Below are 27,649 nucleotides of genomic sequence, written 5' to 3'. Positions count from 1 at the left end.
ATGACTGCCCGGGCTGGTGAGGATGTGGAGATGGCCTGCTCCTTCCGCGGCAGTGGCTCCCCCTCCTACTCGCTAGAGATCCAGTGGTGGTACGTGCGCACTCACAGGGACTGGACGGACAAGCAGAATTGGGCATCGAATCAGGTACCCACCCCCCTTCTTGCATGCCCCCTCCATCTTCCTTTCCTCCCTCCCTCCACCCCTGCGACTGAGGTATCCCTAGTGATGCTGATGCACTGTGAGAGAAGCACCTGCAGGGAGCCTGTGTGGAAACCAGCTGTGTTGTCAGGCGACTGCTGTGCAGTCCCAGCTGGTGGGGGTGGTGAAGGGGGCTGCAGCTCAGTGGGTAGAGCCCTTGCCTTGCATGCAGGCCTCCTGTCCAGCCCCTGGCAGCATCTCCTGTCAAAAGGAAGGGGTCTCCGTCTGTCCTGGTAATTGCTGTCCAGGGTACTGAATCGAGATGATCTGCCCCATTCATTGGGGTTGACAATACTGTACTGGGAGAGCAGGATCCTCAACACAAGGCACCTTTGTGTCTTCCTGTGGTTGCTGCTGTGTCCTGGAGCACCTCGGCTGAAGTCCCAAAGCCAAATGTTACTTGTGCCAGGAGTTCCGAGGAGGGTGTCAGGGGAGCCTTCCCCAGTGCTCCTGCCCCATCCCCACCTGCATTTGCATCATGATGGGGCAGGGTCTCATTAGGTTTACTGCCTGTGACTGTGTTGCAGGGGACACATGCAAGGGCTCCAGGTGCTTGAGGTGTGCTGCAGAAATGCTCCATTCTGTTTGGGGGAGCAGACGGTGACCGCCTCTCCTGCTCACGTCCTCTGGAGTAAATATTTCTTTGCTCAGCGTGTGGTTGGTCTGTGGAACTCCTTGCCACAGCATGTAGTGATGGCATCTGGCCTAGATGCCTTTAAAAGGGGATTGGACAAGTTTCTGGAAGAAAAATCCATCACAGGTTACAAGCCTTGATGCGTATGTGCAACCTCCTGATTTCAGAAGTAGCCTACCTCAGAATGCCAGCTGCAAGGGAGGGCACCAGGATGCAGGTCTCTTGTTACTTGGTGTGCTCCCTGGAGCATTTGGTGGGCCACTGTGAGATACAGGAAGCTGGACTAGATGGGTCTATGGCCTGATCTGTGGGGCTGTTCTTATGTTCTTATGAGTCCATATCCCCCATCAGACAGAACCTTCACTCTCACATAGGAGCACCACCCTAGCACCAGAAGTCCGGAGATGCATCAAAGAAAAGAAATTATTTTGAATCCATGAATGACAATTTATTCATATAAGACATCAATAGCTACCATTCTGGGAAGGGGTTCTGTGGGCAGATTTGGTCATTGCCACCACTGCTTTGTATTCCCTGGTGATTCTGAGGGAGGGTCCTCTTCACACCCCCTGAATCTGGGGAGCTGCTTCTTACTGTAATCACAGCCCCGAAAAGGTGGGGTTTGGCCAGGACAGTCTCAAGCAGAGTTGGGCCTGCAGCTGAGGTCCTGATGGGTCAACCCCAGAGAGCGCGTCCAGCTATGGCGTACCTGACACTGTCAGGTGCCACAGGGGCAGTTCATGCACAAAGCATGATGGGAGTGACCCTCTTCTCTGCTCCCAGCAGCCAGTAGTTGCAGACATGCTGTTTCCAAACATCGAGATAACTTGTTTTTTTGGATGATGCAGTTTATAACATTTTACACACACACTATAGCAATAAAATAGAAACAGCCACAGGTGAAAACCCCCCAAGAACCTCCCTTAGAGGTTCTGGGAACCCGTCAAAGTTTGCCTGGCACCAAAGTGGCCCCAAAGTGGTGTGAGCCACAACAGCACCCCGTGGGGCAGGGCAGGGTGTGTGGCTTGGGTGTTGGCCGGGGCGACTCACGTGGTGCTGTCAATCAGCTACAGGGTGGCTAGTGCAGCCTTACCCAGCAGAGGAGCACCTGGCTCTGCAATACAGCAAGGAGGCAGCAGAAGAGCCGCCGCCCACAGAAAGAGCCAGAGGTGGTGGCCGCTGAGGAAGGCGGCCCCAGCAAGGAGGAATCAGGGCTCCCCTGCCTGAGGGAAAGGACCAAGGAAGGCCAGGCCCTGGGGAGGCAGTGGACTGGACGAGGTTGGGAGCCCAGTCCTAGTCTTCCCCTCTTCCGGTGGTGCTGCAGAACAAAAAATGATTGCTGCTGCATCCTGAGGGGGAGAAGGGAGTTTCAGAGTTTCATCTGGTAGGAGATAAACCTTCATGAGAGTGCAGGGAGATTTACTCAGATCTGCATCAATGAACCTGCTGTGTGGACCTGCGCTGCAGGATTGGAAGGGGTTAGGATTGGCAGTGCGGGTCCCTGCAGACTTGTGACAAGCCCACCTCCTTCCTGGCCCTCTCCCACCATTGCCTCCTCATTCCATCCTCCCCCTGCCCCTATCGTTGCCTCTCCCCACCCTCACTGACCCCATTCCCCATTTCTCCTCTCCATCCTGCCTCCCCCACCAACTTACCTGCCTCGGCAGGTTCACCTGGATCCACCAGCGCCCCTTTTCTTCCTGTACCTGCTCCAGTGTTACAACACATAAAGAACACCCCGAAGAGCAATCCCCTGGTCTTGGGTCCTGTATCCAGGGGCTGTGTGACCTCCTGGACATGGAGCTCCCCCTGGAGGGGGAGAGGCAGGGATGGCAGGTGGATGCCAGGAGAGCCTCCCAGGAATGCCCCTGCAAAGGCTCGTCCTTGTGGCACGTTTCAAAGTCTGCCTTAACCACAGAAGAGCCTGCTGGGCCATGGAAACCAAGGGCCTCGCCCTCTGTGTTGACCTCCCTTCCTTCTCTGGGGGTTGAGTGCCATTTCCTCCACTGCGCCCCCACCTTCTAGGCTTCGAAGCCATCAGCAAACACATCTGTCTTTGTGCTCCCGTGTTCATTGTCGCTTCTCCTCGCTCTCATTCTCCACTATCCGCCACTCCATCTCCCACTTCCTGTCTTTCTCTCCTGATATCAGGCCTGGCAAACAGCGGCCTCTTTCTGTTTCTTCCTCTGCGCACACAGAGATACGGCCCAGAGAATGGCAAGGAGAGGCCTCTTGTCATTTTAATAAGGCTGTATCATTTGTGTCTGACACCAGGCTCTGACCAGCAGTTCTATTAATCCTGCGGGGGGTGGGGGAGAGATGTCAGAGTCTCTCATGTGGACCTGCAGGGGGGTGAGAGCTGGGGGAGGGGAGGGGGGAGGGAGATTTACCTCTGAGCCAGGCGATGAGTCAGATCAGGAGCCCCTCTTTGCCACTGCTGGACACTGGGGGTTAACTCTTAGGCCAAAGGAGAAAGATATGCAGCAGTCCCAAACCTGCCTGCCTTGACAAGGGAAGGCCTGCCTGGTGGGGTGAGCATTGACCTGCCGCTGCCTGGCTCTGCAGCATGTGGATAGTGGCGTTTCCAAGGCAGAGGGTCAGCAGGCGCCTGCAGCTGCGTTCCCTGAGGCAGGCCACACTCTATGGTTGAGAGGCTCAGAGGACCCCAGTAGCATCTCCAGCAGCCAGGAAGCAGGTTCCCCCCATACCCAAACCCTGGCCGACTGAGCCAAAGCAGATGGCAGGACGCCAGGAGGGCCTCTTGACTGGGCTCGCCTGCCCCTTCAGGGAGGGTGCCTGTCCATCCAGGAAAAATCATTGCATTCTACAGGATGCCCCTTTCTTCATGAGGGAGTGAAGTGTGCCTGCCTCTGGTTCTCATCTGCAAGAACCAGGGTGTCCCAGGTATCCACAACTCAGGAAAATGGCTGTGGTGGGCTCTGTGTGTTGCACAGGTGTGCCTATTTCACATCCTTCCCAGTGCTCTCTGAAAGATTATCCTTCTCCAAGCACAGACTCTGAACACTGGATCCATCTAATCCTATGGAAATGGTTCTCAGTTGCTGTTCTCTCCCTTTGCACATGACTTGGAGCTCTGTCGACCTCTCTCCTCTGCCATGAAAAGAGGCATGGAGAAACCCCACTGGTCCATGTGTCCAGGTGCAGCCCATCAGTGTGAAGAAAGGCCTCCACCCCTCCAGCTTTATGCACAGAGGGCTGTCTCCATACGACTGGGGTCCCTGCTTTTCCACGGCTCCCCATCTCTTGGAGAGAGCTCCCCACCTTCAGCTCTGCAGGTGAGGGCTCTCTTTTGATACTGTTGTTGTTGGCAACCTTCAGTCTCGGAAGACTCTGGTATCGTGCTCTGAAACAGCATCTAGTGAGGCTGAAAAGGCCGATTCGATAACTGAATGGCTTATTCGGAGAAGCAGGGAGCCTCTTCCTGCCCACCCATTGCAGGTTCTTCATTCCAGGTGTGGGTACCTGAAAGTGGTTACGTGGAATGATTTGAATCCGTCACCATCAGAATGGCACCATAGGGAGCCAGCAAAGGTACAGCTTGCTGAGTGTTTCTGATTGCCTCCAAGAGCAGCTTGCTGGCATCTGTGTCTGCCCGGCCCTTCCCTCAGTCTGCTGCCAGCTGCCTTCTGTTACTTGACTGACTCGGCAGAAGAGCCTCCCCCAATGACAGATGACCCTCTTGCCTCCTGCAGGGTCTCAGCATTTCCAGCCGTGATTTGCTGAGCTCAGCAGGCTCAAGCTCCCTTCTCCTTGACCCCTCCCAACACTCTCTTGGCCTTCGTCTGCTGAGGGTCAGAACTTTGTCGCTTAGCTAAACTGGGCCGGCTTCATTGCTTTCCTTACACTGGGTTTCTGGGAGTATTTGTGAGGTTTTTTTTCCCTTTATGGCACATCATTCTAACACAAAGCAACAGAGAGTGGCATGGCCAGGCACATCCATGAAGGTGCTGCATTCCTGGGCTGCAGAGCCTCTCTCCAGATGGTGCTCTTACCAATTTCTCTGTCACAACGTTCCCCAATGAACCTGGAGACTAAAATTTGGGGAGGGGGCTGAGACTTTCTGTCTTACCTCAGGAAGAGGGAATGGGAAGTGTTGAGATGGGGGTGCCTGGAAAGACTGTTCAGGAGTCCTGGCTTTCTTCACGCAGTGACTAAACAAAGGACAGAGCCGTGTGTGCAGCCCCTTGTTTGAAACAGCATTAAAAAAAGGTGAGAATTAAAGAGAACCAAACACATCCTGATCACTGACGCACAAAAGAAAGTCTGCATTATACAGTCAAATGGGAGATCATCAACTTTTTCTACTTTCTGAGATAATGGACTTTTCCCAGGCATCCAGAGAACAGTATCCGGGGCAGTATGTAGTATGTAGGCTGACTGAAGAGCCCTCAGCTCTGCTGACTTCTGTGGTTGCCGCCCAGAGTGTGGCCTTGAGTCGCGAATGCAGCATTTCAGAGCATTTCCGTTCCCACTTAAAAAGAGAAATAACCAAGCAGCTTCCTGCCTTTCTGGCTCTGAACAGGTATGGCTGGACTACCAGTGGAAGCACAGCAAGGGCTGGGTAACAGGCTGTGGAGAGCTGGTTGTGAAGGGTGGGAGGTGGCTTGGGGTGGATTAATATTTCAGTTAGGAAGGGGTGTGTGTGCGTACACCTGCTTTGTGGCTGGCTGCAGTGGGGGGGGGAGACCTGGAAAGCATGGATTGCAGATATTTAAAAGAGAAGTGTGGCTGGTGTGGTTTGGCCAGCCAGCAGAGCCTGAGCAGGGCTGGGAAATGGGGCCTGTCTCCTGGTTGTTTGCTCCCTGCCTTGGTCCTTTGCTTATTCCTTCTGATTCTCCTCCCCCGCCAAGTGGAGTGGGTTGTGGTGGCGTGAATGTCTCCGCTTGGTCTCGTGCCCTCTTGAGTCCTCATCTATCTTTCTCTCCCTTCCCCCACTTGCCCTAGTGAACCTTTCCCCCCTCTCCAAGGCAGGGGAACAGCTACACTGCTGTCTGTCTGTGAACAAGGCCATGAATGGGTGAGATCAGGATCCCTCTGTGTTCTGTGTGGAAGAGGACTGAGGCTGCAATCCTGTGCAGGCTTTTTGAGAGCTCCTCCGCCAGGCTCAGTGGAATGTGCCTCTGAGTGATCAGGTCCAGGCTTCTGCTGGAACAGTGATAAAAAGAAACTGATGAGGATTGTGTTTTGTCTCTGCCCTGGATTAATAGGCTGCCCTTTGGATATGGCTCATCTGCAGAACAGACAAATGTCTCCAGCATTTCTTCAGTTACTTGATCACACACAAACATCCATTTTGACCTATGCAGGAATTTGATTTGCTTTCTGGAGTGTTTCTGATGCAGACCCTTCATTCCTGTTTTCCAGTCATAGCCAGGGATGTGCAGTGGGTGGGGAGGCAAGTGAGGCAGAGCTGCCCCACCAGAGTCCTTCAAAATGCGCCACTGCCGTCTGGGGCACCCAAGCCCAACAACCCATTTGCTCTGCCTGTGCCTCACACAGTGGCGGCACTTTTCAAAGGACTTTGGTGGGGAGGCTCCGCCTCACCTACCTTCCCCCCCCCCCCCCGCACATCCCTGGTCATAGCACAGTGCCTGGTTGGTGTTTTGTTTGGGGAGACCTGGTCTGCTCCTCTGAGACCCTCCAGGGATGGCTCTGCTCTGGTTGAAGGGAAAATGCTACTGTTTTCCCCTAGCCCTGCTTGCCCTAGTTCTCCTCTTCTGTTTTTGCTTTTACATTATGCAACAGATTACAACAGATGCAACCATATTGTGGAGTATTGTGTGTTGGTTTCCCCCCTTCTTATTTCTTTGCATTAATGCCCTGCTCCTTCCACTACCTTTCACTTCAAGCTAGCTTTAAAATTTCATGTGCCTGCTCCTCAGGCTGGAAACGGAACAAAAAAGAGGGTGGGAGAGGATCAGCGTGAAGCTTCTAGCATGACCGGTTAGATTGATGATGTCATCTCTACTGGCTGTACCTATGAAAATTGGGACAAGCCTCTCCTCTCCCTCAAGGGTGGCTGCCTGACTTCCTCACCAGCTCCCCACTCATTATTGAAGGCCCCACTGCTTGTTCTGTGCTATTTCCTGTTCATTCTGCCAGAACCAGTTCTGTTCTTCTTTAAAAAGAAGTCTTCATACATCTTTAATGAAAAAAATACTGCCCTACAATCTGTTACAGAAGATTCAGACCTGCATGCAGAACTGAAGGCTGTGCAATGCACGGAGACATTGCATCACAGTTTGTATTCCACCCTTCTTCCCAGGAGCTCAAGGTGGCACACAGGGGTCTTGTTTGACTATCCTCAAAAAGCCCCTGTGAGCCCCAGGTTAGGCAAGCAGAGAGAGAGAGAGAGAGAGAGAGAGAGAGAGAGAGAGAGAGAGAGAGAGAGAATTGACTATCCTCAAAAAGCCCCTGTGAGCCCCAGGTTAGGCAAGCAGAGAGAGAGAGAGAGAGAGAGAGAGAGAGAATTTTCCTTCAAAAATTTGTCCAGTTCCCTTTTAAAGGCATCTAGGCCAAACACCATCACCACATCCTGTGGCAAGGAGTTCCACACACTAATCACACACTGAGTAAAGAAATAGTTTCTTTTGTCTGTCCTAATCCCCCCAACACTCAATTAGAGCAAATGTCCCCTGGTTCTGGTGATGTGCGATAGGGAAAATAACATCCCTCTATCCACTCTGCCCATCCCCTGCATAATTCCATAATTTTGTATGTCTTAATCAGATCCCCCTTCAGGAGCCTCTTTTGTAGACTGAAGAGCCCCAGGCACTGTAGGCTTTCCTCATAAGGGAGGTGCCCCAACCCAATAATATTTTACAGTGCAATCCTATCTTGAGCTGGAACAGGCAAGCCAAGATGCTTGCACTGTATTCAGTGCAAGATAGGGTGCCAAAGTGGCTCAGTCAGAGGTAAGGGGAAACTCTTTCCCTTACACCCAGGTAAGCCATTTGCAGCCCCATGTGTGTCCTTGGACAGATCCCAGCCCCACCTCCTGCTCCCTGCCCGCACACCCCCAGACCGCCCTCCACCTGCCCTCCCCCCACCCCAGAACACCTCCTCCCTGCCCACCCCAGAGCCTTGCATCCGCTGAGTTCGGCTGACGCAAGATTCACTCTGCAAGCCACCATGGAGGCTGGATACAACCTCCGTATGCCAGTGCGCCTCTGTGCCTGGTGCAGCTTGCTCACAAGGAGGTGCAAACGTGCTTTACGACAAGTTTGCAACCCTCCTAGGCTGGCGCAAGGGACTTGTGCCAGCCTAACTCATGGTTAGGATAGTTGCCCTCTTCTGCACCTTTTCCATTTCCACTGTATCCTTTTTGAGACATGGTGACCAGAACTGGACACAGTATTCCAGGTGTGGTCTTACCATCAATTTGTATAACGGCATTATAATATGAGTCGTCTGAGTGACGTGTGGGGTCAGCCATGGACTTATCCGGTACTGCTAACCATCTTCCTTTGCCTCAGCCCCCCCCCCCCCCGCAATTGAATGCTGGCCTGCATTACAGGACCATTGCAAGGATGGTGTCTATCTAGCATTTTCAACTCCTGGAACCTCAGTGTGCTGTAAACATGTGAAGGCTTCTTTCCTGTGCCCGCAGTCCTAGTATCACCTCTTACTGTGCAGAAGTGCGAAGGAAGTGAGTGGGGTCCAACAAGGGCTGCACCAATGATTTTATCCCCCCCCCATCAACCTGGTCTCACATTTGCCTCCTTCTAGTTCTCTCCTTTTCCACCCTCCATGGGTGGAAGCTCTTCTCCCCCCCACCCACCCACCCCCTTTCCTCCCTCCCTCTCTCCCCAGCATTCCCCTTTGAAGACTGCATTAAAGGCCAAGGTGTGAATTAGTTTGATGGGTTTTCTCTCCCCCCCTTGCTTTTTCCCCAAGCTGAACTAATGGGTTCTCTCCTCCTCTCTCTTCTCTCCCTCCTTCTTCCCCTCCATTCCCCACAGCTAAAAGCATCTCCACAGGAAGAAGCCGGGAAAGACGCAGCGACAAAAATAAGCGTGAGTTTTTCGATAATGACTTCTTGGGAAGACTTTAAATTGAGGGCACCGCAGTAACTTTCTTCTTAGCAATGTTGAGAACCAGCCAAAGGTTTTGCAGGCATGACAAGGGGGAAAGTGCCGAGGGAAGCAGTGGGGTGGGGGCGCTCAGATTCTTGCACCCCATGCCTTCCTTGCAACCCTCAATCCAGTTTGCAGGCAAAGGAAATGGCACTCCAGAAGAAGGAGTTAGAACTGTATGAAGGGCCTTATCCTGCATCACCTCCATAGAACCACCCATTGCCTGGTGCTGGCCTCTTCCGGCCCCGGGTTTGCGCCCTTGCTTGGCACCTTTCTCCTCTGGGATTGAAAGAGGAACTCACGTGGAGGTGTGTGGAACAGAAGGAGGCCTGCTTGCCTAAAGCCTTGAAGTCCAAGGACTCCCTGATGGCAAAGCCTTGAGTTGCCCAGGAGCTCTGCAGCTAGCTGGGGTGATGGGTCGAAGGCCTGGCTGCTAAGCGATGCAACCCCCTCCAGACTCCTGTTGGTGCTGAGTGTGGGCAGCCAGGCATTCTGGACCCCACTGGAGTGCTCATGGGTGTTCTGATGCTGCCAGGATCTGCCCCCTGCCTGCCCCATTCTCTACCCGATCCTCCCACGAACATCTCATAGACTGCCCTCACTGCCCTCACACTTGCTCTGGTGCAGCGCCTGGGAAGCTGCTGGCCATTGGTGTGGGCACTTCAGAGCGCACGGTGGCAGTGCACAGCCACCAGAATCTGCTCTGGTTTGTGCCACCAGAACCTGTATTGGTTTGCCCACTCAATTTTGAACAGCTGCCAGACCCTCTTGCTTCCAGGCTTCCTGCCTGCTGATCCCCAGCCCTGCCTGCCCGTCTTCTGCATGGCATGTTGTGATTGCCAGTATCCCAGAAATGCTCCAGGACCCCCTCACCCGGCCAGAGTGGGATACACCCCCTTCGCTGCTGCTCATTCGTTCTCTACCTGATGCAACAGCTGCAGAGGGCAGCGTCCTCAGGAGGTAGTCGCGGCGCTCCTTTCAGTTTTGTTTCCTGCCTGACACGTCGGCATTGGTAGTGCCATGAATGATGGGACTCCAGAACGGTTCCGGTGGCTGCTGCGGGATTTTAAATTTCCTGGAGGGGAGTGTTCGGGGCCTGCTGGAACCACATCTATTTTTTACCTCCTGCGGCCAACTGATAAATTGCAGCCCGGTTCTTTGCCAGAACAAGGACAGTGTGAGAAATAAATCGCCTGGGCCAAGGACTTCTGCTTTTCCTTTGACTTCCATTTACACTGATGGATGGGGCTGCCTGAGGCCAGGAAACCCACAGTAAAACTCCTGCGGAGAAAGTCAGGCACTCACCAACACTCTCCTGGTTTGGGTGCTCTGCCTGGTTTTCTCTCTCCTGCCTGCATCTCTTTTTTCTTCCAAAGAAACTGTGGGCCCAATCCTACCCAACTTTCCAGCACTGATGCAGCTGTGCCAACGCGGAGTCTGCTTCATCCCAAGGGGACGGGTGTAGTCACAGAGGCCTCCTCAAAGTAAGGGAAAGTTTGTTCCTTTACCTCGGGGCTGTATTGTGGTTGCATCAATGCTGGAAAGTTGGATAGAACTGCGTCCCTTGAAGCGCATCGCTGGGCACTTATTGTGGTTGCTGGAAATCCGGCCTCAGGCAATTTTCATCATCCAGATATGCTGGGAACCTAAGCCATGGTCCCTGGGTAGTCATTCTGCACAGCTGTCCAAACAGTTGACTTTTGGTGATGGCAAATGTATTGAAACCAAAAAAGGGTCCAGAGGCAGCAGCAAACCAGAAGCAAAACTGAAAATGCACATGCGCTAGAAGAGAGCTGAGCATCCAACAGATGCCAGATCAGATTTATTCTTGGAGATCAACACATTTCAATTTGTTACAAAATCCTGGGGGTCAGGGGGTGAATGTTGGCGTCTTTCTAGTATGCAGAAAAACTTTTGCTGAGGCTATTTCTCAAAGGGGACACATTCCAGAGGAGCTGCTTGAGTCGGTAGCAGGAAAACAAGAAGAGCCTTTGGGCATCTTAAACACTAATTAATTACATAGTAATAAATCTCCTACTCTTTTGTGCCACAAGACTCATTGTGGCTTCTCCAGATGGTACTCTTTCCAAATAACCAACTGACATTCAGGGACACTAGATAGTAAATGTCACAAATTAATGTAATGGGACAACCCCTGTTTCCTCCACCCACAAGCTGGCACAGACAGAAAGAATTGTCCCACGGGGGGAGGGGGTGTGACTTGAGCATGAGCAGTCTGAAGACTTCGCTTCAGACAGTGAATTTGGTATGCACATTTTGCAGGAATGTTGTCTGAAATAAGCTGTCTTGGAGCATCAAATGGCCTGGCTCCTCCTATGGAGGCCTGGGTGCTGTCCCTGTACCAGTTTCAGTGACGCTCAGGGCCAGATTGGTGATCCCCAAAGAGCCAGACTTCCAAAAAGGTGAGGCGAGCACCCAGAATCCCTGTTTGCTTTTCTGCAGGGTCTGAGCATTATTAAAGGTAGTCAGATACATACTCTGGATTCCAGATACATTCTGCATTGGCCTTCAGATCAGATCAGTTGTATCCCATGGCTGGAGCTGTTAAAGGAGAAAAAGGTCCAAGAGAGAGGCCATTTTTTGTGAGATACAGAAGGCACAGCCAGTTCTCCTGAGAGGGCACCCTGATGCAGGTCACTTGCTGTCTGGTGTGCTCCCTGGGGCATTTGGTGGGCCGCTGTGAGATACAGGAAGCTGGACTAGATGGGCCTCTGGTCTGATCCAGTGGGGCTCTTCTTATGTTCTAATGGCGGCAATGGGCAGTTTCCAGCTGTTGCAAAAGGCAACACACTGAAGTGTGCATTCTGCTGCCTCTGACTAGCAGCTGGTTCCACATGCCTGCAGGCACAGGGCAGCCACCAATATCGGTAAGTCTCCTTGGCCATTCAATATACGCATCAGCCCCTTACCTGGAACAGCCCGTGTGAACAGCCCTAAGACAGCTAGTGCAAGCCTCCCTCAAACATGGGCTGCACATCATTTATTGAACCTTGCCTACATAATTCAAGTGCCAGCTGGCTGGTGATAATGTGATGGAATGTGACAGATAATGTGACTGTGTTTATCAAGAAGCCAAGAGAAATGAGGAGTGGAGTGAGCAGAGGCTGGTGGCAGGTCTCTGTTTGTTCCTTGCACCGCAGGGTGTGTCTGTAGCGCAGGGTGTGTCTGACCTGGCAAGAGTTTTCTTTGGAACCATGCATGGTGGTTCTTTGTGGATAGAAAGGGTCTGGCTGGCATGGCCTCCTGTGTCCTTTCACTGTTTGTGCCATACACTGCTGGTGGGAGAGGGGACTGCGCACTTGCAGGGAATCGAGACTCAACAGTCTCAATTCCCTGGGATCAATTTCAAGGTCCTCGTTTTGTGTGATCTGTCTGGGCTTTATCCCGGATAGATTAGTCTTGATTCTGATGATCACCCTGGAGAAACAAGATGGGAATTACCCTCGGACCCTGGGGGTGGGGGGGGGAGGAGATGAGGAAAGCCAAGCGTCCTCCCCTAAGGTGTCATTTTGCCTGGGACTGGAGTCGTGCTCCAGTCAGTGATGTCCTTGTGCTTCTTTTGTCACGAAGGTGCAAAGCACACACCTGTCAGCTTGGGAAGTCTCTTATTTGATTTCTCCCAGCATCTAAAGAACAAGTTAGCGCTAAGGAGGCAATGATCTAATTTACTGAGCGGATGAGAATTCCTGAACCATTTAGGCTCACGTGAGTGGAATGGGAGCGGCACTAATTGGTTAACTAAAATAAACGTTTGTGCCCTATTGCGGCGTGTCCCCCCCCACACCTGGCCTGCTGGTCTCCCGCTTGCATGCTGTTCCCGCTCTGATGGTGGTGGTGGGGCAGCACTTCCCCAATTATCAGGCAGCGCTTCCCCAATTATCTGCTGGCTCATTATAGCAGGAGGTTTTGCCCACGATAAAAATAGACTAATATTTAAAAAGCACTTATTCTAATTGCCATTCCTCTGACATTGTGTCATTTTCATAATGCTTGCCAGGCGCAGAGTCCCCCATTGGGAGGGGGAGAGAGCCTGCCTGGGCTGATGTCGCTGTGGCAGCAGCTGCCTCTGAAGCCTGCCACCCAGAGCGGGGCTGGTCGGCCTGATCCCACACAGGCCCACGAGGCCTATGGATGCTGCTACTCACACTCCCCGACCTCAGCACCACACAAGACTTGCCCCCCCTTCCTTCGCAGGTGGATGTCAAGTGGAAGCCAGGCCTGGCGGTCCAACCTTGATGTGGTCAGTGGTGTGGCAGAGTGACAGCCAAAATTCCATCCCCCTCCGCTCCAGGAGGGGAGCTCAGGGGCAGCCCCTATTTTCCAGGCACGGCCTTTGCTTGCTTTTCTGTTTGGGAGCCCTGTGAAAGTGCTCCTGGTGGATGTTCTGTGTGGCTTGGGGTGCGAATAAGAGGCAGACGTCTCTCTCCTGGGCACATGATGGCCCAGGAAGTGCACAGCCTGCCTTTTTGTCTAAGGGAGCGGCTGGTGGTTATTTTGGATGGCTGGTCACAGATCAGGTCTGGCAGTTGCGCTTTTCTCAGCTGTGTCTTTAAGACAAAGAACAAAGGGTGGCTGGAGGGCAGGCTTCTGCAGAGCAGAGGAATAAAGCTTCCAACTGAGAGAGCAGAGCCCTTGCCCAGGTGTGGCAATGGGGGGGGGGTGGACAGTGCTCCTCAGCCTGAGAAGAGGAGTGGTGCCACTGTGGCTCTGTCTTCAGCTGGGAAATGCAGAGGGACAGGACAGAATTATGCTGTGTGAGTGCCTGGAGAGAGCTGGCAGAAGGGGCAGCCTTTCTTTCTGAATGCCACCCACCGAGGCACATGGCACACAGCACCTGCAGGAGCCGTGCCACCGAGTGTTGTGGCCACCCAGGATCCAGAATCCGAGATGATCCTGCTGCCTTCTCTGTGACTGCGCAGTGTCCTGAGGAAGGAATGGCATTTACTCCAGAGAGAATGATGTACTTGGGAGTGTCGTGATGGGGGGGAGGGAGGCTGAACCTTCACCTGGCTCTTAGTAGCATCCAGAGCCACCCCCAGAAGGGTGCAGGCCCAGGGCAACTCAACCAGTGTGCCCCCCTTATGGCCATATATTGGCCCTGAATGTGTGGGCCCAGCGTGGCCGCCCCAGTGGCTCTACCCAAGGAAGGAATCTGTCAGCATCAATGGAGAAGGAGGCCTGATTCTGCCTGGCTGCCACAGTCCCATCCTGGGGTCCATTTCTGGATCACACCAGTGGGCAAGAGATTTGAGGAGCCTGCTGCCCCGATGCCTGCGCAGCACTGACCCAGGCAGGCCTCGACATCCGCCGGCCTACTACGACCAGCAGCTATTGCTGAGACTACTTCTGCCAATGGCTCCTTCTCGTGGGCTTATATTGTGCTTCGCAGAGGTGACTCCAGCCTGAGGTAGGGGGATGGCCAGGTGGCTGAGCCCTTTGGGTAGACGGGAGGGACAAAACTGCTGGGGTGTGAGCTTTATATCAGACAGCCCCCTCTTGTCTCCCGACTGCCTGGGCCAAGGACTCTGGGTTGTTGTGTGAATGACCCTGCTGGAGCAACACTGGAGGGAGCCAGAGCTCAGTCTGCAGGACTCCTGGCAGAGGACCCTCTGAAACTGGCAAGGAGGCAACAACTTCTAGGGCAGATCCTGATTACCATGAACAGGAAGAGAGCAGTAGGAAGACAGGCCTGGTCCATGGGGCTGCCCACGGGAAGTTCTGCTTCCTCCTGCAGCTTGTCTTTCTTTGGAGGCAGTTTACAGCAGCGCTCAAACAAAAGAATCACAAAGGGCAGACTAGGACAGGGGTGTCAAACATAAGGCCCAGGGGCCTGATACGGCCCCCGGAAACTTTATCCGGCTCTCAGGCTCTCAGCTGCTGAGTGGTGCTGAGGTGTTACTGCTGAAAAGCAGCCTACGTGAAAATTGGGGACCCCCATATCTTGGAATATGACCAAGATTTGGTATTTTCTCTTCTGTCATTTGCAGTTAATGAGTGTTTTTGTGAGAATAAAGGGCTGATTTCTGACCATCAGCTGCTTGATGTCACTTTCTGCTTAATGACATCACTTCTGGCCCTCAGCAGGTGCCTTGAATGCTAACTTCACCCCTCTGTATAAAACAAGTTTGACACCCCTGGACTAGGACATGAGTAGGCCTAGCACAGACCTTTGGTGGTTGCTTCTGGGAGACTGGTGGCAGGTGAGCAGCCTGGCTTGACCTGTCAGGGGCTCTTCTGCATGAACCCCACAGAAGTCCTAGAAATCTCCTCAACAGGCCACGGTCCTCTTAGATGCGGCATATACTGTTTTGCTATTGGTATGTTATTCATACCCCCAGGGGCTGGGGATAAGAATAGGCCCTCAGTTTGGCTGTACTTGTCGTAAGAGGTGACTAAATAGCCACCGGGTAGATGGGACTCTACCTGGGAAGGCAGCTCATCTGAGAGAAGGAAAACTCTGATCCCAAACCTCCACTGCCTTGTGGCTACATCCAGTTATGGAAAAGGCTTCAGGAGTCAACCTCGAGGCAAAATCCAGAGCCGGAGTCCCTGAGGCAGTTCATGGCTGAACACAGTCACGTTCTGGCAACTCCTGCGACGCCGCTGGAACCAACCGTATTGGCCTCTGCCTTTCCATTGGACCATTTCAGCGACGTGGAGAGGGGGGATTTGCTGCATGGGAAACAGCCTATCCTCCATACCTTCTTTACCCAGGCTTCGCGCACTGGAGAGGACACTTTGTTCTAGAACCACCATTCAGAGCGCGATACCATAGTCTTCTGAGACTGAAGGATGCCAACAATTCTGTTTTGAGAAAAGGACCTGGAGCAGAACTGCAGAGTGTTGACTGAAATGGGATGGAAATGAGATGGTCTAAAAGCAACTTTGGGGCTTTTGTGACTTGCTGTTTTCTCCTCAACTTCCCTCCTTGCAGCTTTTCCCCCCAGAAGACCATCTTCCACTCCCATCTGCAGTTTCAAAAGAATTAGAGGTGCAGCAAGGGAAACTCCAAAGCAAATAGCGCAGTTATTTGTCAGCAACACACCCTTCAACATCCAGCCTGCTTCTAGGCTAGAGGGGATTCAAGAACAGAGCAGGGGCTTCATGCGGGGGGGGGGGGTGCTGTTTCTACATCATCAGGAATGTTCACTTTCTTGAAGAAGATCTACAGTCAGATGCAGAAATGCCACATGAGACCCAAGAGGACAGGCAGCTGCGCCGTCACAGGGATAAGTAACCCATAAATTCTTGCCAAGGGTGAAATTAACTTTTGTGCCAATTGCACTGAAAAGATGCTGGCATCCCCCGAAGACCCATTTCGGAGGTCTACACAGTTTAAGTAGAACAGGGGGACGTAGAATTTTGTCAGTCTGAAGAGGGTTGGAAGCCATAAAAGGAGCTGGAGAAGGTGCTCTGAGCCAAGACAGAGACACGGGAGGAATTTATTGCCACCCGTTTTCTAATGGCCCCTCCATTTCAGAAGGCCTAACAATCCATCTGTGATACTCGTCTACCATTTAAAGGAGCTCAGAAGGCAAACAGCCATTAAAGTAATTTGGGAGATGCTTCTGGACTGTTGTGCATCCATGGAAGTGGGCATTATCGAAGAATTATTTGGGATGGGGTCTCCAGTTGAAATGAGGTTTTCTTCTTTGACATAAATCCCCTTCCCTTAATCCCAGAAGGATGTGTTTACAGAATGATCAGTGGAAAGCCCTCTCAGCATGACTGAAAAGGGTTCCTTCTAAAGAAATAATTATAAGCTACTTGTTTATTTTTTCCTCAAATTGTATCATTCCTTTCAACACCTGAGTGTTTTCAGGGCACCTTACAAACCATAAACTGCAGAGCAATCCAGTGACATCAAATCTAGGCAATAAGTTGGCAGGAAGAAAAAGATGCAGCCGAGCAAAACAAACACAGTAGCAGTTTAAAAAGGGGTTTAAAAAGCCTGAAAGAATAGAAAGGTTTTTGCCTGGGGCCAGAATGACATCAAAGTAGGTACTGGGGGAGCCCCCACTGGGAGGGAGAGTATCCTGTAAACAGGTGCAATGACCAAGAAGGCCTCTTGGCCAGGTGGTGGAGAAGGAGCCCTGAGGCCGGAAACATCTGGGGCTGAATTCTGCTGACTCTTGGTCCAGGAAACGCCCAGCTTGGGACTCAGAAGTCTTCTTTCAAGTGTGAGTGTTGCCTGGGCAACCACAGGCTTGGATCATTTCTTAAAAGAAGAGATGCAGGATCAGAGCCCTCACTGGAAGCGCTTCCTAAAAGGCTGCACACACACACACAATCCCAGCGGTGCAGGGGCTCCTGGAAATCCCAGGAAAATCCACACCTCCCAACTCCCCCTCCCGCTACCTTGGCATCTTGACCATCCTCTCCACCTGGGAAGAGAGGAGGTGCACAGTGAAGGCAGTGATGCAGTCACTCAGTCCGTGGTGTGATCCCTCCGGATTTCAATGTGTTTATCTCAACAATCTTAGAGAGTTTTTCTTGACACATAGTTTAATAACAACCCAGTTCTAACTTGTGCTGGAACAGGCGGTCCAGCTGGCCTGCGCTGTATCCAGCAAAAGTGACAGGCAGCCAGAGGCTCAGCCAGGGGCAAGGGGAAACCTTTCTCCTTGCCCCAAGGAGAGCCACTTCAGTCCCACCACCTCAGGGGGAGATGCAAATCCAAGCAGCCTGGGACTGCCCTGGGCTGCCCACGATTGGGGTTAGGATCTAGCATAAATGCCTGATCCTGGCCCTCCTCCCACTCCCTGTCCACCCGCCCCTATGAATGCCTGCCCCAAGGAACGCCCACCCTCCCTCCACGCTGGAACGACTCTGTCCTGCCTCCCCAAGCCCCCCAGACCTCTACATCAGCCAAGCTCATCTGGCACAAACTTACCTCTCCCTGAGGCCTGCGTCAACATGGGGAGGCCAGCGCACATCTATGCGCCAGCCTAACTTCCCTTAGAGTGGCACAAAGTGCGTTACAGCTCTTTTGTGACACTCCTGGGCCAGCGAAGGGGGCTTGTGCCCTAAGCTGAGTTTCCACATATGCAGCTTTCATTTATTATTCTTTATGCTGCTGAGGAAGTCTTTGCTGAAGGTGTCCAGAACACCTATGGCTTCTGAACACCTCTTGCAACCTGTAATAGAATTTTCCTCCATAACTCTGCCCAATCCTCTTTTAAAGGCCAGGTGCCATCACAAGAAATTCCTCAGATTAATTACTTGCTGGATAAATTACTATTTTCTTTGCAAGGAGGTAGGTTATTTTGAAGAAATAGCATCTTGCAAGAACCACCTCCAGGTGTTTCATGGCCAAGCAGGACTGGAACTCAGGTCTCCTGCAGCCATTCCTGCTCACCAGCCACTGCACCTCAGCTGTACCTGTATGTGTTTCACTTATGCCAGTTACTTGATGGCATATTTATGGACAAGAATGGGAGGACGTTGGCAGCTGCTATTTGAAGGCAAAGCAGTTGCAGAGGTGGCCAGATGGCACATGGGATTGTGTCGTACCATAGAGGCAATGGTGTTTTGCGCCAAAGGCAGAGGGCAACACTTCATCCCCAGCACTGGGGGGAATAAGAGTGTGATCATCTTCCACTTTGACACACAGCCTGTGTGTGATCAATAGGGAGGCACTGCATTGCTACTGAAAATTACGGAAACTCCCATCCCAGCCTGCAGCCACCCCTCTGCTCAGCTCTCCATCATGGCCTTTCATGTGCTTGACCCAAACTTAATGTGCTCCTTTCCAATGTGTGGCAGCATGCAAAGACTGGTGGCACGGTGGAAGCTGAGAGTGCAAGCCGGGGCGTCACCAGTTCAGACGTCCAGGAACCTTTGTTGGCCAGGAACTCACAAGTGAGCTTCCACCTCTCTGCCCAAATTGGATCAGCCCTTGCCTGATCCAGTATGGGCAATAATACTGGCCTACCTTACAGGGTTGTAAAGAATACTGAGATAAGGAACAGGGTTGAAATGTGCTGTGTTGATTACTTCATGTGGTTTTGGTATTTAGCACACCTGTTGACAGGTGTGTCTTCCGCTGTCCACAGAAATGCTTATCAGTCCCCTGCAAGCCTTTCTCAGACCCCCCCCCCATTGTGCTGCTATGAAACTATGTGTGAACTACTGAAACAGCCTCAACCTGCAGTCTTCCCAGCAGCCCCACCCGCTGAATGTTGCTGGATGTGTGTGCTCCACCCAGGAGCCCAGGCCTCTCTGCTGCTCCCCCTCCATATCCTCAGTCAACCTCCCTGTTCTTGCTTTCTCTCCCCCCCCCCAACACTGTGCAGTGTTAAATGCAACTGGAGCCTCCCTTCCTGACCCCTGTGATAGAGCGTGAAACATCATCCTGCTTTTTCTCCCCCCTGAATAGCTGAGAAGATTATTAAGGGCCATAAAATTATTCAGCCCTTTTATAATCGCCTGACTCGGAGAATCCCCCAGTCTGAGCTGGGAGATGTGCAAAGTAGCATTCCTTTTATTGGTTCTGAATTTGCCGGCTGTTAATTTCTCTAAGTGAATCCTTGTTCTGCTATGATGGAGGGTCAGGCTTTTTCCTCTCAAACCTTAGGAAAGGGAGTGGACGGGCCCAGCTCACAGATGCTGGCAGGGCCCCAGAACTGCTGGGGCTGGTCAAGAGGGTCTTCACTGGTGGCATCCTTCTGGGTCACTGAAAGGGTTTCAGCTCCTTCTCAGAGAGGGAGGGAGGAGACCCAGGAATCTTGTGTAGATGTACATAAACAAGGTCACATATGATTTCAGCCTCACATGCCACTGATCTTATTGTGGAGCAGTTGGCAACTGGCTAGTTATCCAGATACCCAAGTCAGCCCCACTGGGATGTGAGGGAAGCCAGGACCAGAGGTGCCTGGGCTGCCTTAGCTGGGGGAGGCAGCTGTGGAGCCCCGTCCTTGTCCATCAGGACTGCTACCGTCCTGCCCAGTTGACTCCCCAGGCTTCACACACATCAAGCTACTTTCTCTTCTGGGAGAGTCCATGCATTTTCAGAAACACAACTTGTCTCAGAAGATTCCTCTTCCATAGAAGACACTTTCCTAGCTCCATGAAGTCCTGTGGAACACACAGCCTCCCCCTGCAGGACCCAAGACCTGCACTTTGTTTCTGTAGAAAGCCCAACACGTTCTTCTGTCCCTGGTCGTCCTAAGATGTTTAAGCCCATGAGAAGAGCTCTGCTGTGCCTGACCAAAGGCAGAGTTCACCTTGACCTGCAAGTGCCAGCCACATCATTGTGGAAAGCCCACAAGATAACTCACAGACAAGGGACATATTCCTGTTGGGGGCTCCCCAACAACAGACATTCAGGGGTATACTGCCTCTGAAGCTGGAGGTTTCATTGACAGGGCTGCCCTCCATGAATGACTTTCTTCATGTTTACAAGAACACTGACACACGTTTTCTCTGTATTGAACCTGACTTACGCCAAGCTGGACTGTTGGTCCCTCTAGGCTCAGATTGCCCATGATGATGAAGAGTATGCACACCCTGAGTAAAGAAATATTTTCTTTTGCCTGTCCTAACTCTCCCAACACTCAATTTTAGTGGATGTCCCCTGGTTCTGGTATTATGTGAGAGTGTAAAGAGCATCTCCCTATCCACTCTGTCCATTCCCTGCATAATTTTGTATGTCTCAATCATGTCCCCCCTCAGGCGTCTCTTTTCTAGACTGAAGAAGCCCAAATGCCATAGCCTTTCCTCATAAGGTAGGTGCCCCAGCCCCGTAATCATCTTCGTCGCTCTCTTTTGCACCTTACAGCCTGTAAAAAGCCAGCAGGGAGACACCAGCAGGCAGCTGCTGAAAAAGACACTGTGCCTCAACAGAAGAGAGCCTCCTTCTCTGTGGTGTCTCTGTGCCCAGTTCACGGGGGTCTGCCTCCCCTTGGAGCCCTCCCCTCCTCCAGTAGAGCTCCCTTGCACCTGTGACCTGAGATCCTCCAAACTGAAGGCAGCAACAGGTGGACCACACAAGCAAGGCCTGTCCTCACAGTGGCCATCTTGTCTAATTCATGCACCCACCCATGACCCTTCTGCCCCAGTGAGGCTGTTTCAGCAGGCAGGGGGCTGGCGCCCCATCCGCACACCAAAGTGTACCTTGTGCCTCTGACTGAGGCTGCCCGTGCCAGGAGTGAGGGGTGCCCGAGTTGCTCCGCTTGCTGGCAGTTTGGTTGCTCCGTTTCCCATTGCCAGTGTAGGCAGCAGCAAAGGCCGTTTCCAGGCGGTGCTCTCGTAAATCTCCCCCATGCCCTGTTCAGCCGCAGCCTCCCTCCCGTTCACTTTCTTCGTCCTTTGAAACCAGGCACTTTTGAGAGTGACCCCAGACCATTTCCTAAACACTATAAAGCCTCCAGCTAACAAAGGTGGTGGGAGCAAGGAGAAAGATCACCTTCCCCATCCCGTGTGATTATAGGGAAGGGAGCCAGCAGCCTCAGGGTGGGTAATAAACCTGATTTATTGACCCAGGCCAATCACAGCAGCTGCAGCTCCTGCTAGTGAGTAAGTCTTAAATTTCATTAGGTGATAAATACTGAGAGCGAATCAATTTAGTAGGAAAGCTAATTAGCTTGCATGATTCCACATCGATCTTTGGACACATCACACTGGAGAAGGCCCAGGATGCAGCCTTCTCAGGACTGGGGGAGCTGTGGGCTGAAGGGGGCCTTACTGGGTTTGCAGGGCCCCAAACCATTTGCTAAGAGGGTACAGGAGAGGGAGAAGAGCACAGTATAACTCAGTGGTTCCCAAACATTTTTGACTGGGGGCTCCCTTGACCTTCTGTGCCATTGGCCATGACTCCCCATTGGGGCCACAATCCAATACACTGTGTAGGGTGACGGGTTTTTCTCAAGGATTCCATGGCTCCCCTGGCTGGATTCTGTGGCTTTCCAGGGAGCCATGGCTGACAGTTTGGGAACCGCTGGTATAACCCTTCACAACTTTCTACGGCCTTCTCCAGTCAGGTTGTGGTGGGTTCAGCCACCATTTTGGAAGGTCCGTGTGAGTTGAAGGTCTGGGTGGATCTGCACAGATGGAGTTGTGCTAGAGAGAGGAAGGTCCAGGTACCTGCTTTCAGGCCAATGTGCAAATTGTCACAATTCAGGAGGATTCCTCTGCCTCACATAATTCACTTCAGAAAGTGAAGCGAGAACTAAATGAAAGTGATAGACTGGTTTCTGGGTGTGGGGGGCAGTAAGAGAGGGTTTAGGCCCCCATGGCCTGGTGGTGGACTTTCTGTGGAGTGGCAGGTCAGCCACTGTGGGCAGATGGATGGTCCTTGTTCTATCCCAGCCAGGCTCTTCTGATATTCTCAGGCCCTCCACTCTCAAGCACTCCTGTCTTCAGACTGCTCAGTGAGGAAGGAGAGGTTTCCATGAAATATCCCCTGCATGTGCAGAATGGCTTGTTTGGGAGAAGGCTTCAGGATAGGCTTGCTTTGATCTGCCAATTTTGTACGTGTCCTCTATTTTTCCTCTATGGGGGAACAGATCTGACACGCATCACAGGCAACACCTGGGAGGATGTTTGGAACTCTAGCACATTTCTGTCCTCTTAGCTGACTGTCTATTATGGTTTTGGTTTATTATTTATAGCTTCTCTACCACTGAGTGCCTTCTCTGGCTTACAATCAATTATGTCAAGATCACCAATTTTTTTTTTAATCCATCGTACTATAAAGCTGAAAAATCATAAATATAGCAAATGGACACTGAAGCTGTAATCACACACTTCCCTGGGAATAAACCCCATTGAACGCAATGGGACTTACTTCTGAGCAGACATGATGGTGGTCAGTACAAGCATTCCTAAAAATACTTTTGCTGATCATTAAAAGTGGAGGGGGGAATGTCCTTATTAACAGAAAATTCTTGTGGTGATTCCTTAATGGGGTAAACAATGTATTGACAGTTAGACCTTTTGGGGGGAGGCTGCCAGGGCGTGGGGGGAGCAAAGTTGTGACCCAGAAGGAATTCTGCGATTAAGTGCAACAGGGAGAAGTTTCACAAGACCTCACCCCATGGGACAGACTTCACAGAAGGTCCTGTGCTCTTCAGCCCCCTTTTGCAAACCAAGGTTGCCATCATCCTGTACTGTTTTCCTTGGGCTCCTCGGCTGGGTGGTCTCTTGTCCTGGCCTCTACAAAGGAACAAGGAGCTTCAGAAGTCCTAAGCAGAGAACTAGAGTCAAGGAAATGACTTCTCAACCCTACCCCTTCTGCCAGTCTCCTACTACAAATCACAGACCAACCCCAGCTCTCTTTAGGCTCAAGGAAGAAATGACAGGGGTAGCTGCATCTTTTCCCGTGTGGGTGGAAACATAACTGGGGGGGGGCACTGCATGATGAAAAGGGTTAATCATCTCCTCCCTACTCCACTCCACTGCTCCAGGGCTGCTTATGGCCAGTGGCATAGCTAGTGGGAGGCGGGGAGGGCAGTTCACCCTGGGTTCCACTCTAAGGAGGGGGGTGACACCACTACTGACCAAAATCACTAAAATTGTGACTGTTAGGAATAACACCATCATGTTAAATACCATCCAATGTGTAATTTACAGCAGAATGCAATGAAACAAATCGGAATCAAATACCTCCATTCCATTGTTGGGAAAATCCAGTGGGGCTTGACTCGAGTCAAGTTGCCAAGTCACCTCCCCCCACGACTCGAAAAAAGAGTCCTAACGGGAACAGTTTCTGAGTCACCCTTTAGTGACTCTAATGAACTCGAGTCGAGTCGCCACCTCCTTAAAAAGCCCACCTTGGAAAAAAGGGGCTGCTGCCGGGGAGAGAGAGAGAGAGAGTATCTTGTAGTTCCCTTGACTCACTCTCCTGATTTCCCCACCCATCTGTAAAGAGGGCAGGAGGGGTGGGAGGGACTGCGAGAGAGCTGGGACAGAAGTGGCAAGAGGTGGAGGGTCATGAGCAGCAGCTGCGAGGCTTACCAGGACGACTCAATCCTTGCAGCTCTACTCAGAAGTAGACCCTCTCGAGCCACTCATTCAATGAGGCTTCCCCCTCCCCTGCTCCTCCTCCTCCCCTCCCTCAATCAATGGAAATATGCCGATCTTTTCCAATGACCATCTGTTCCTTCCTTCTTGTCCAAGATTGGAAAAGAGAGCCCAGTCCAAGCTCCCCTCCTGCTCACATTAACCCTCTCCTGATTCCTGGCTGGAACTCTCTGCTGCTCACCGTCAGGATGCTTGCCCACAAGGTCAGACTCTTCCATGTATGCGACTCACAAGTCACCAAGTCACCCCAAATCACGCATTTTCATGACTTGAGTTTGCGTCAGACTCGAGTTCCCAACACTGCTCCAGTCTATCAAACGTTATGGCCAAAAAATTAGAAAACAAAAATGCAGCCGTCTTATTCAACAAAAAGTACAATTTCCTTAACTCAGAATGGACCAATGAGACTGATTGTTCAAAGAGCCAATGAGATATTATTATGACACAGCATGGAACCAATAAGGTGTTAGCAAGGTGATACCCTGAGGGGTGACACAAGGGCTGGATTCAGTGTTTTTGTTTGGGGTGGGCATGAGTAGTACCTTAACTCCAGAGCCCATATCAACCAGGCAGGTAGACCTGGGCTCCTGGTTGAACCTGCAGTGTCAGTAAGTGCAAAGTCATGCACATTGGGGCAAAAAATCAAAACTTCACATATAGGCTGATGGGTTCTGAGCTGTCTGTGACAGATCAGGAGAGAGATCTTGTGGTGGTGGTGGACAGGTCGATGAAAGTGTCGACCCAATGTGCGGCGGCAGTGAAGAAGGCCAATTCTATGCTTGGGATCATTAGGAAAGGTATTGAGAACAAAACGGCTAGTATTATAATGCCGTTGTACAAATCGATGGTAAGGCCACACCTGGAGTATTGTGTCCAGTTCTGGTCGTCACGTCTCAAAAAGGACATAGTGGAAATGGAAAAGGTGCAAAAGAGAGCGACTGATTACTGGGCTGGGGCACCTTCCTTATGAGCAAAGGCTACTGCGTTTGGGCCTCTTCAGCCTAGAAAAGAGTCGCCTGAGGGGGGACATGATTGAGACATCCAAAATTATGCATGGGAAGAATAAAGTGGATAGAGAGATGCTCTTTACACTCTCACATAACACCAGAACCAGGGGACATCCGCTAAAATTGAGTGTTGGGTGAGTTAGGATAGACAAAAGAAAATATTTCTTTACTCAGGGTGTGGTTGGTCTGTGGAACTCCTTGCCACAGGATGTGGTGATGGTATCTGGCCTGATGCCTTTAAAAGAGGATTGGACAAGTTTCTGTAGGAAAAATCCATTATGGGTTACAAGCCATGATGTGTATGCACAACCTCCTGATTTTAGAAATGGGCTGTGTCAGAATGCCAATGCAAGGGAGAGCACTAGGATGAGATCTCTTGTTATCAGGTGTGCTCCCTGGGGCATTTGGTGGGCCGCTGTGAGATACAGGAAGCTGGACTAGATGGGCCTATGGCCTGATCCAGTGGGGCTGTTCTTATGTTCTTAACTACAATTCCCAGGAAGCCTTGCATGTCTTCTTGTTATCAAGTGTGCTCCCTGGGGCATTTGGTGGGCCGCTGTGAGATACAGGAAGCTGGACTAGATGGGCATATGGTCTGATCAAGTGGGGCTGTTCTTATGTGGCCTCTGTGGCCAGGGTTTGCTGGGCAGGTAGACCTAGGCTCCCATCCGGACTTGGAGCTCAGATCTACCTGCTGGGTAGACCTGGGCTCCCATTCCAACTGCCCTCTGGAGCCACCTTTACCAGGCAGGTAGACCTGGGCTGCCCTCTGGATTTGGAGCCCAGATCTACCTTCTGGGTAGACCCGGGCTCCCTTTCCACCTGCTCTCTGGAGCTGTCTTTTCTAAGCAGGTAGACCTGGGCTCCTGTCCAGACTACCTGCCAGGTAGACCTGGGCTCCCATTCCAACTGGTACGTGATTTTGCTCCCCATCCTGGCAGGCACTTTACCCACTGACAAATTAATTTTGTCATTAAGGGGGGGGGTGACAAAAATTTATGGGCCCTGGATGTCAAATGACCTTGCTACACCACTGCTTATGGCTAAAGAAACATTTAGTTAAAAACAGAATGCACAAAGCTGAGCATCCCCTATAGCCAGGGCCAGATCAACAAACCTGTTCAAAATGAGTTAGAGAGTTATATCTGGTGAACCCATCCGCAAAGCCATTTTTGGAGCCTTGAGCCACGTTTAGCCATGACTGGTCTCAGGTTGGGCAGTGGAACCCTGTACTCACTGGGCTGCTCGCAGGAGCATTCCCGGGGGGGGGGGGGTACTGCAAGTCAGCTCATGGTGATGTCACCACAATACAGACAGGTCACATGTGATCATTCCCCAGGGAGAAGTCCCAGTTCAGAGGAACTTCAGGCTAAAACTGGGCTAGCAGGAGAGATGGGAGAGATAGCAAGTGGAACCTGAGAGGAGAATTGCTGCCAAGCTCAGAGGGAGCCCGGACAGCAGGTGCTCCATCCAGTGGCTTTGGTATGGTGTCAGATGGAAGGAGAGAATGAGGCAGAACGGAGGCAGTGATGTATGGGACTTGGAGGGGTGTGAAGGTCAGCCAGTGAGAGACAGGAGACTTGTTGGATTTGGACTGTGGAACAGGACCAGCAACAGGCTCCCTTGCTGTGATGCAGGTGGGGTGGTTGGGTGTGGTGTGGTGTGCAAAGACATGAGTGGAAAATTGGACAAGTTTCTGGAGGAAAAATCCATTATGGGGTACAAGCCATGATGTGCATGTGCAACCTCCTGATTTTAGAAATGGGCTATGTCAGATGCAAGGGAGGGCACCAGAATGAGGTCTCTTGTTATCTGGTGTGCTCCCTGGGGCATTTGGTGGGCCGCTGTGAGATGCAGGAAGCTGGACTAGATGGGCCATGGCCTGATCCAGTGGGGCTGTTCTTATGTTCTTATGTTAATTTCCTCATAAGCACTGGAACTGCCCAGATCCTGCCTGTGAAGTCTAACGTGCATTTTTGTGCCTTTGACTTGCTAGACTCAGGACCAGGTCACTTGAAGGAGACCGGTTTTGTTTCAGATTCAGAAGCAGTGGTCCCCTTACAATGAATACTTGCCTTAAGTAAAGAACTTTGCCCTGCCAGGCCCACTTAGCTCCATTAGTGAGTTGTGGAGATGGATTGAGGAGCACTCGGAGCCCAGGACTGCCGTGTCCACCCTGCCATCACTGCAATGCTCTCTTCTCTCCCCCTCCGTCCCCCTCCCTTCCAGGTGGTGAAAGTGGTCGGCAGCAACATTTCTCACAAGCTGCGGCTCTCCCGGGTCAAGCCAACAGACGAGGGGACGTACGAGTGCCGGGTCATTGACTTCAGCGACAGCAAGGCCCGCCACCACAAGGTGAAGGCCTACCTGCGGGTGGAACCTGAGGAGGCTTCTGAGTCCCACCGCCACAGCCCCCCAACCGGGCACCTGCAAGACACCCAGCTGCTGGGGGTGCAGCTCTCTGACCACAGCAAACTGAGTGGCGTGCACCCACATCAGCACCAGCACCAGCACCACAAGCCGGGCAAGGAGCTCAAGAAGCGCTCCGTGGACGATGTCTCCTGCTCCCTCTAGACTGGTCCGTGCTAAGAGTTATGGCACTGAATGGCCTGGTGGGGTTTTTGCCCCTCCACTCTTCCCCCACTATGCGCACATGATGCACACCCTTCCCT

General features: G+C 51.9%; 1 protein-coding gene across 1 annotated transcript; it reads left to right on the top strand.

Moving 5' to 3' along the window:
- On the top strand, nt 1-27,551 carry VSTM2L (V-set and transmembrane domain containing 2 like). The gene is made up of 3 exons (XM_066626403.1): nt 1-144; nt 8,815-8,868; nt 27,207-27,551. Exons 1-3 carry the CDS (start codon nt 1-3, stop codon nt 27,549-27,551), a joined length of 543 nt encoding a protein of 180 aa, XP_066482500.1.
- Nucleotides 27,552-27,649: the final 98 nt, after the last annotated feature.

The sequence above is a fragment of the Tiliqua scincoides genome, chromosome 4 (assembly GCF_035046505.1).
Source record: "Tiliqua scincoides isolate rTilSci1 chromosome 4, rTilSci1.hap2, whole genome shotgun sequence".
In the NCBI taxonomy this organism is placed as follows: domain Eukaryota; kingdom Metazoa; phylum Chordata; class Lepidosauria; order Squamata; family Scincidae; genus Tiliqua; species Tiliqua scincoides.
The sequence above is the reverse complement of the archived record's forward strand: the minus strand, read 5'-3'. Positions and strand labels throughout refer to the sequence as shown.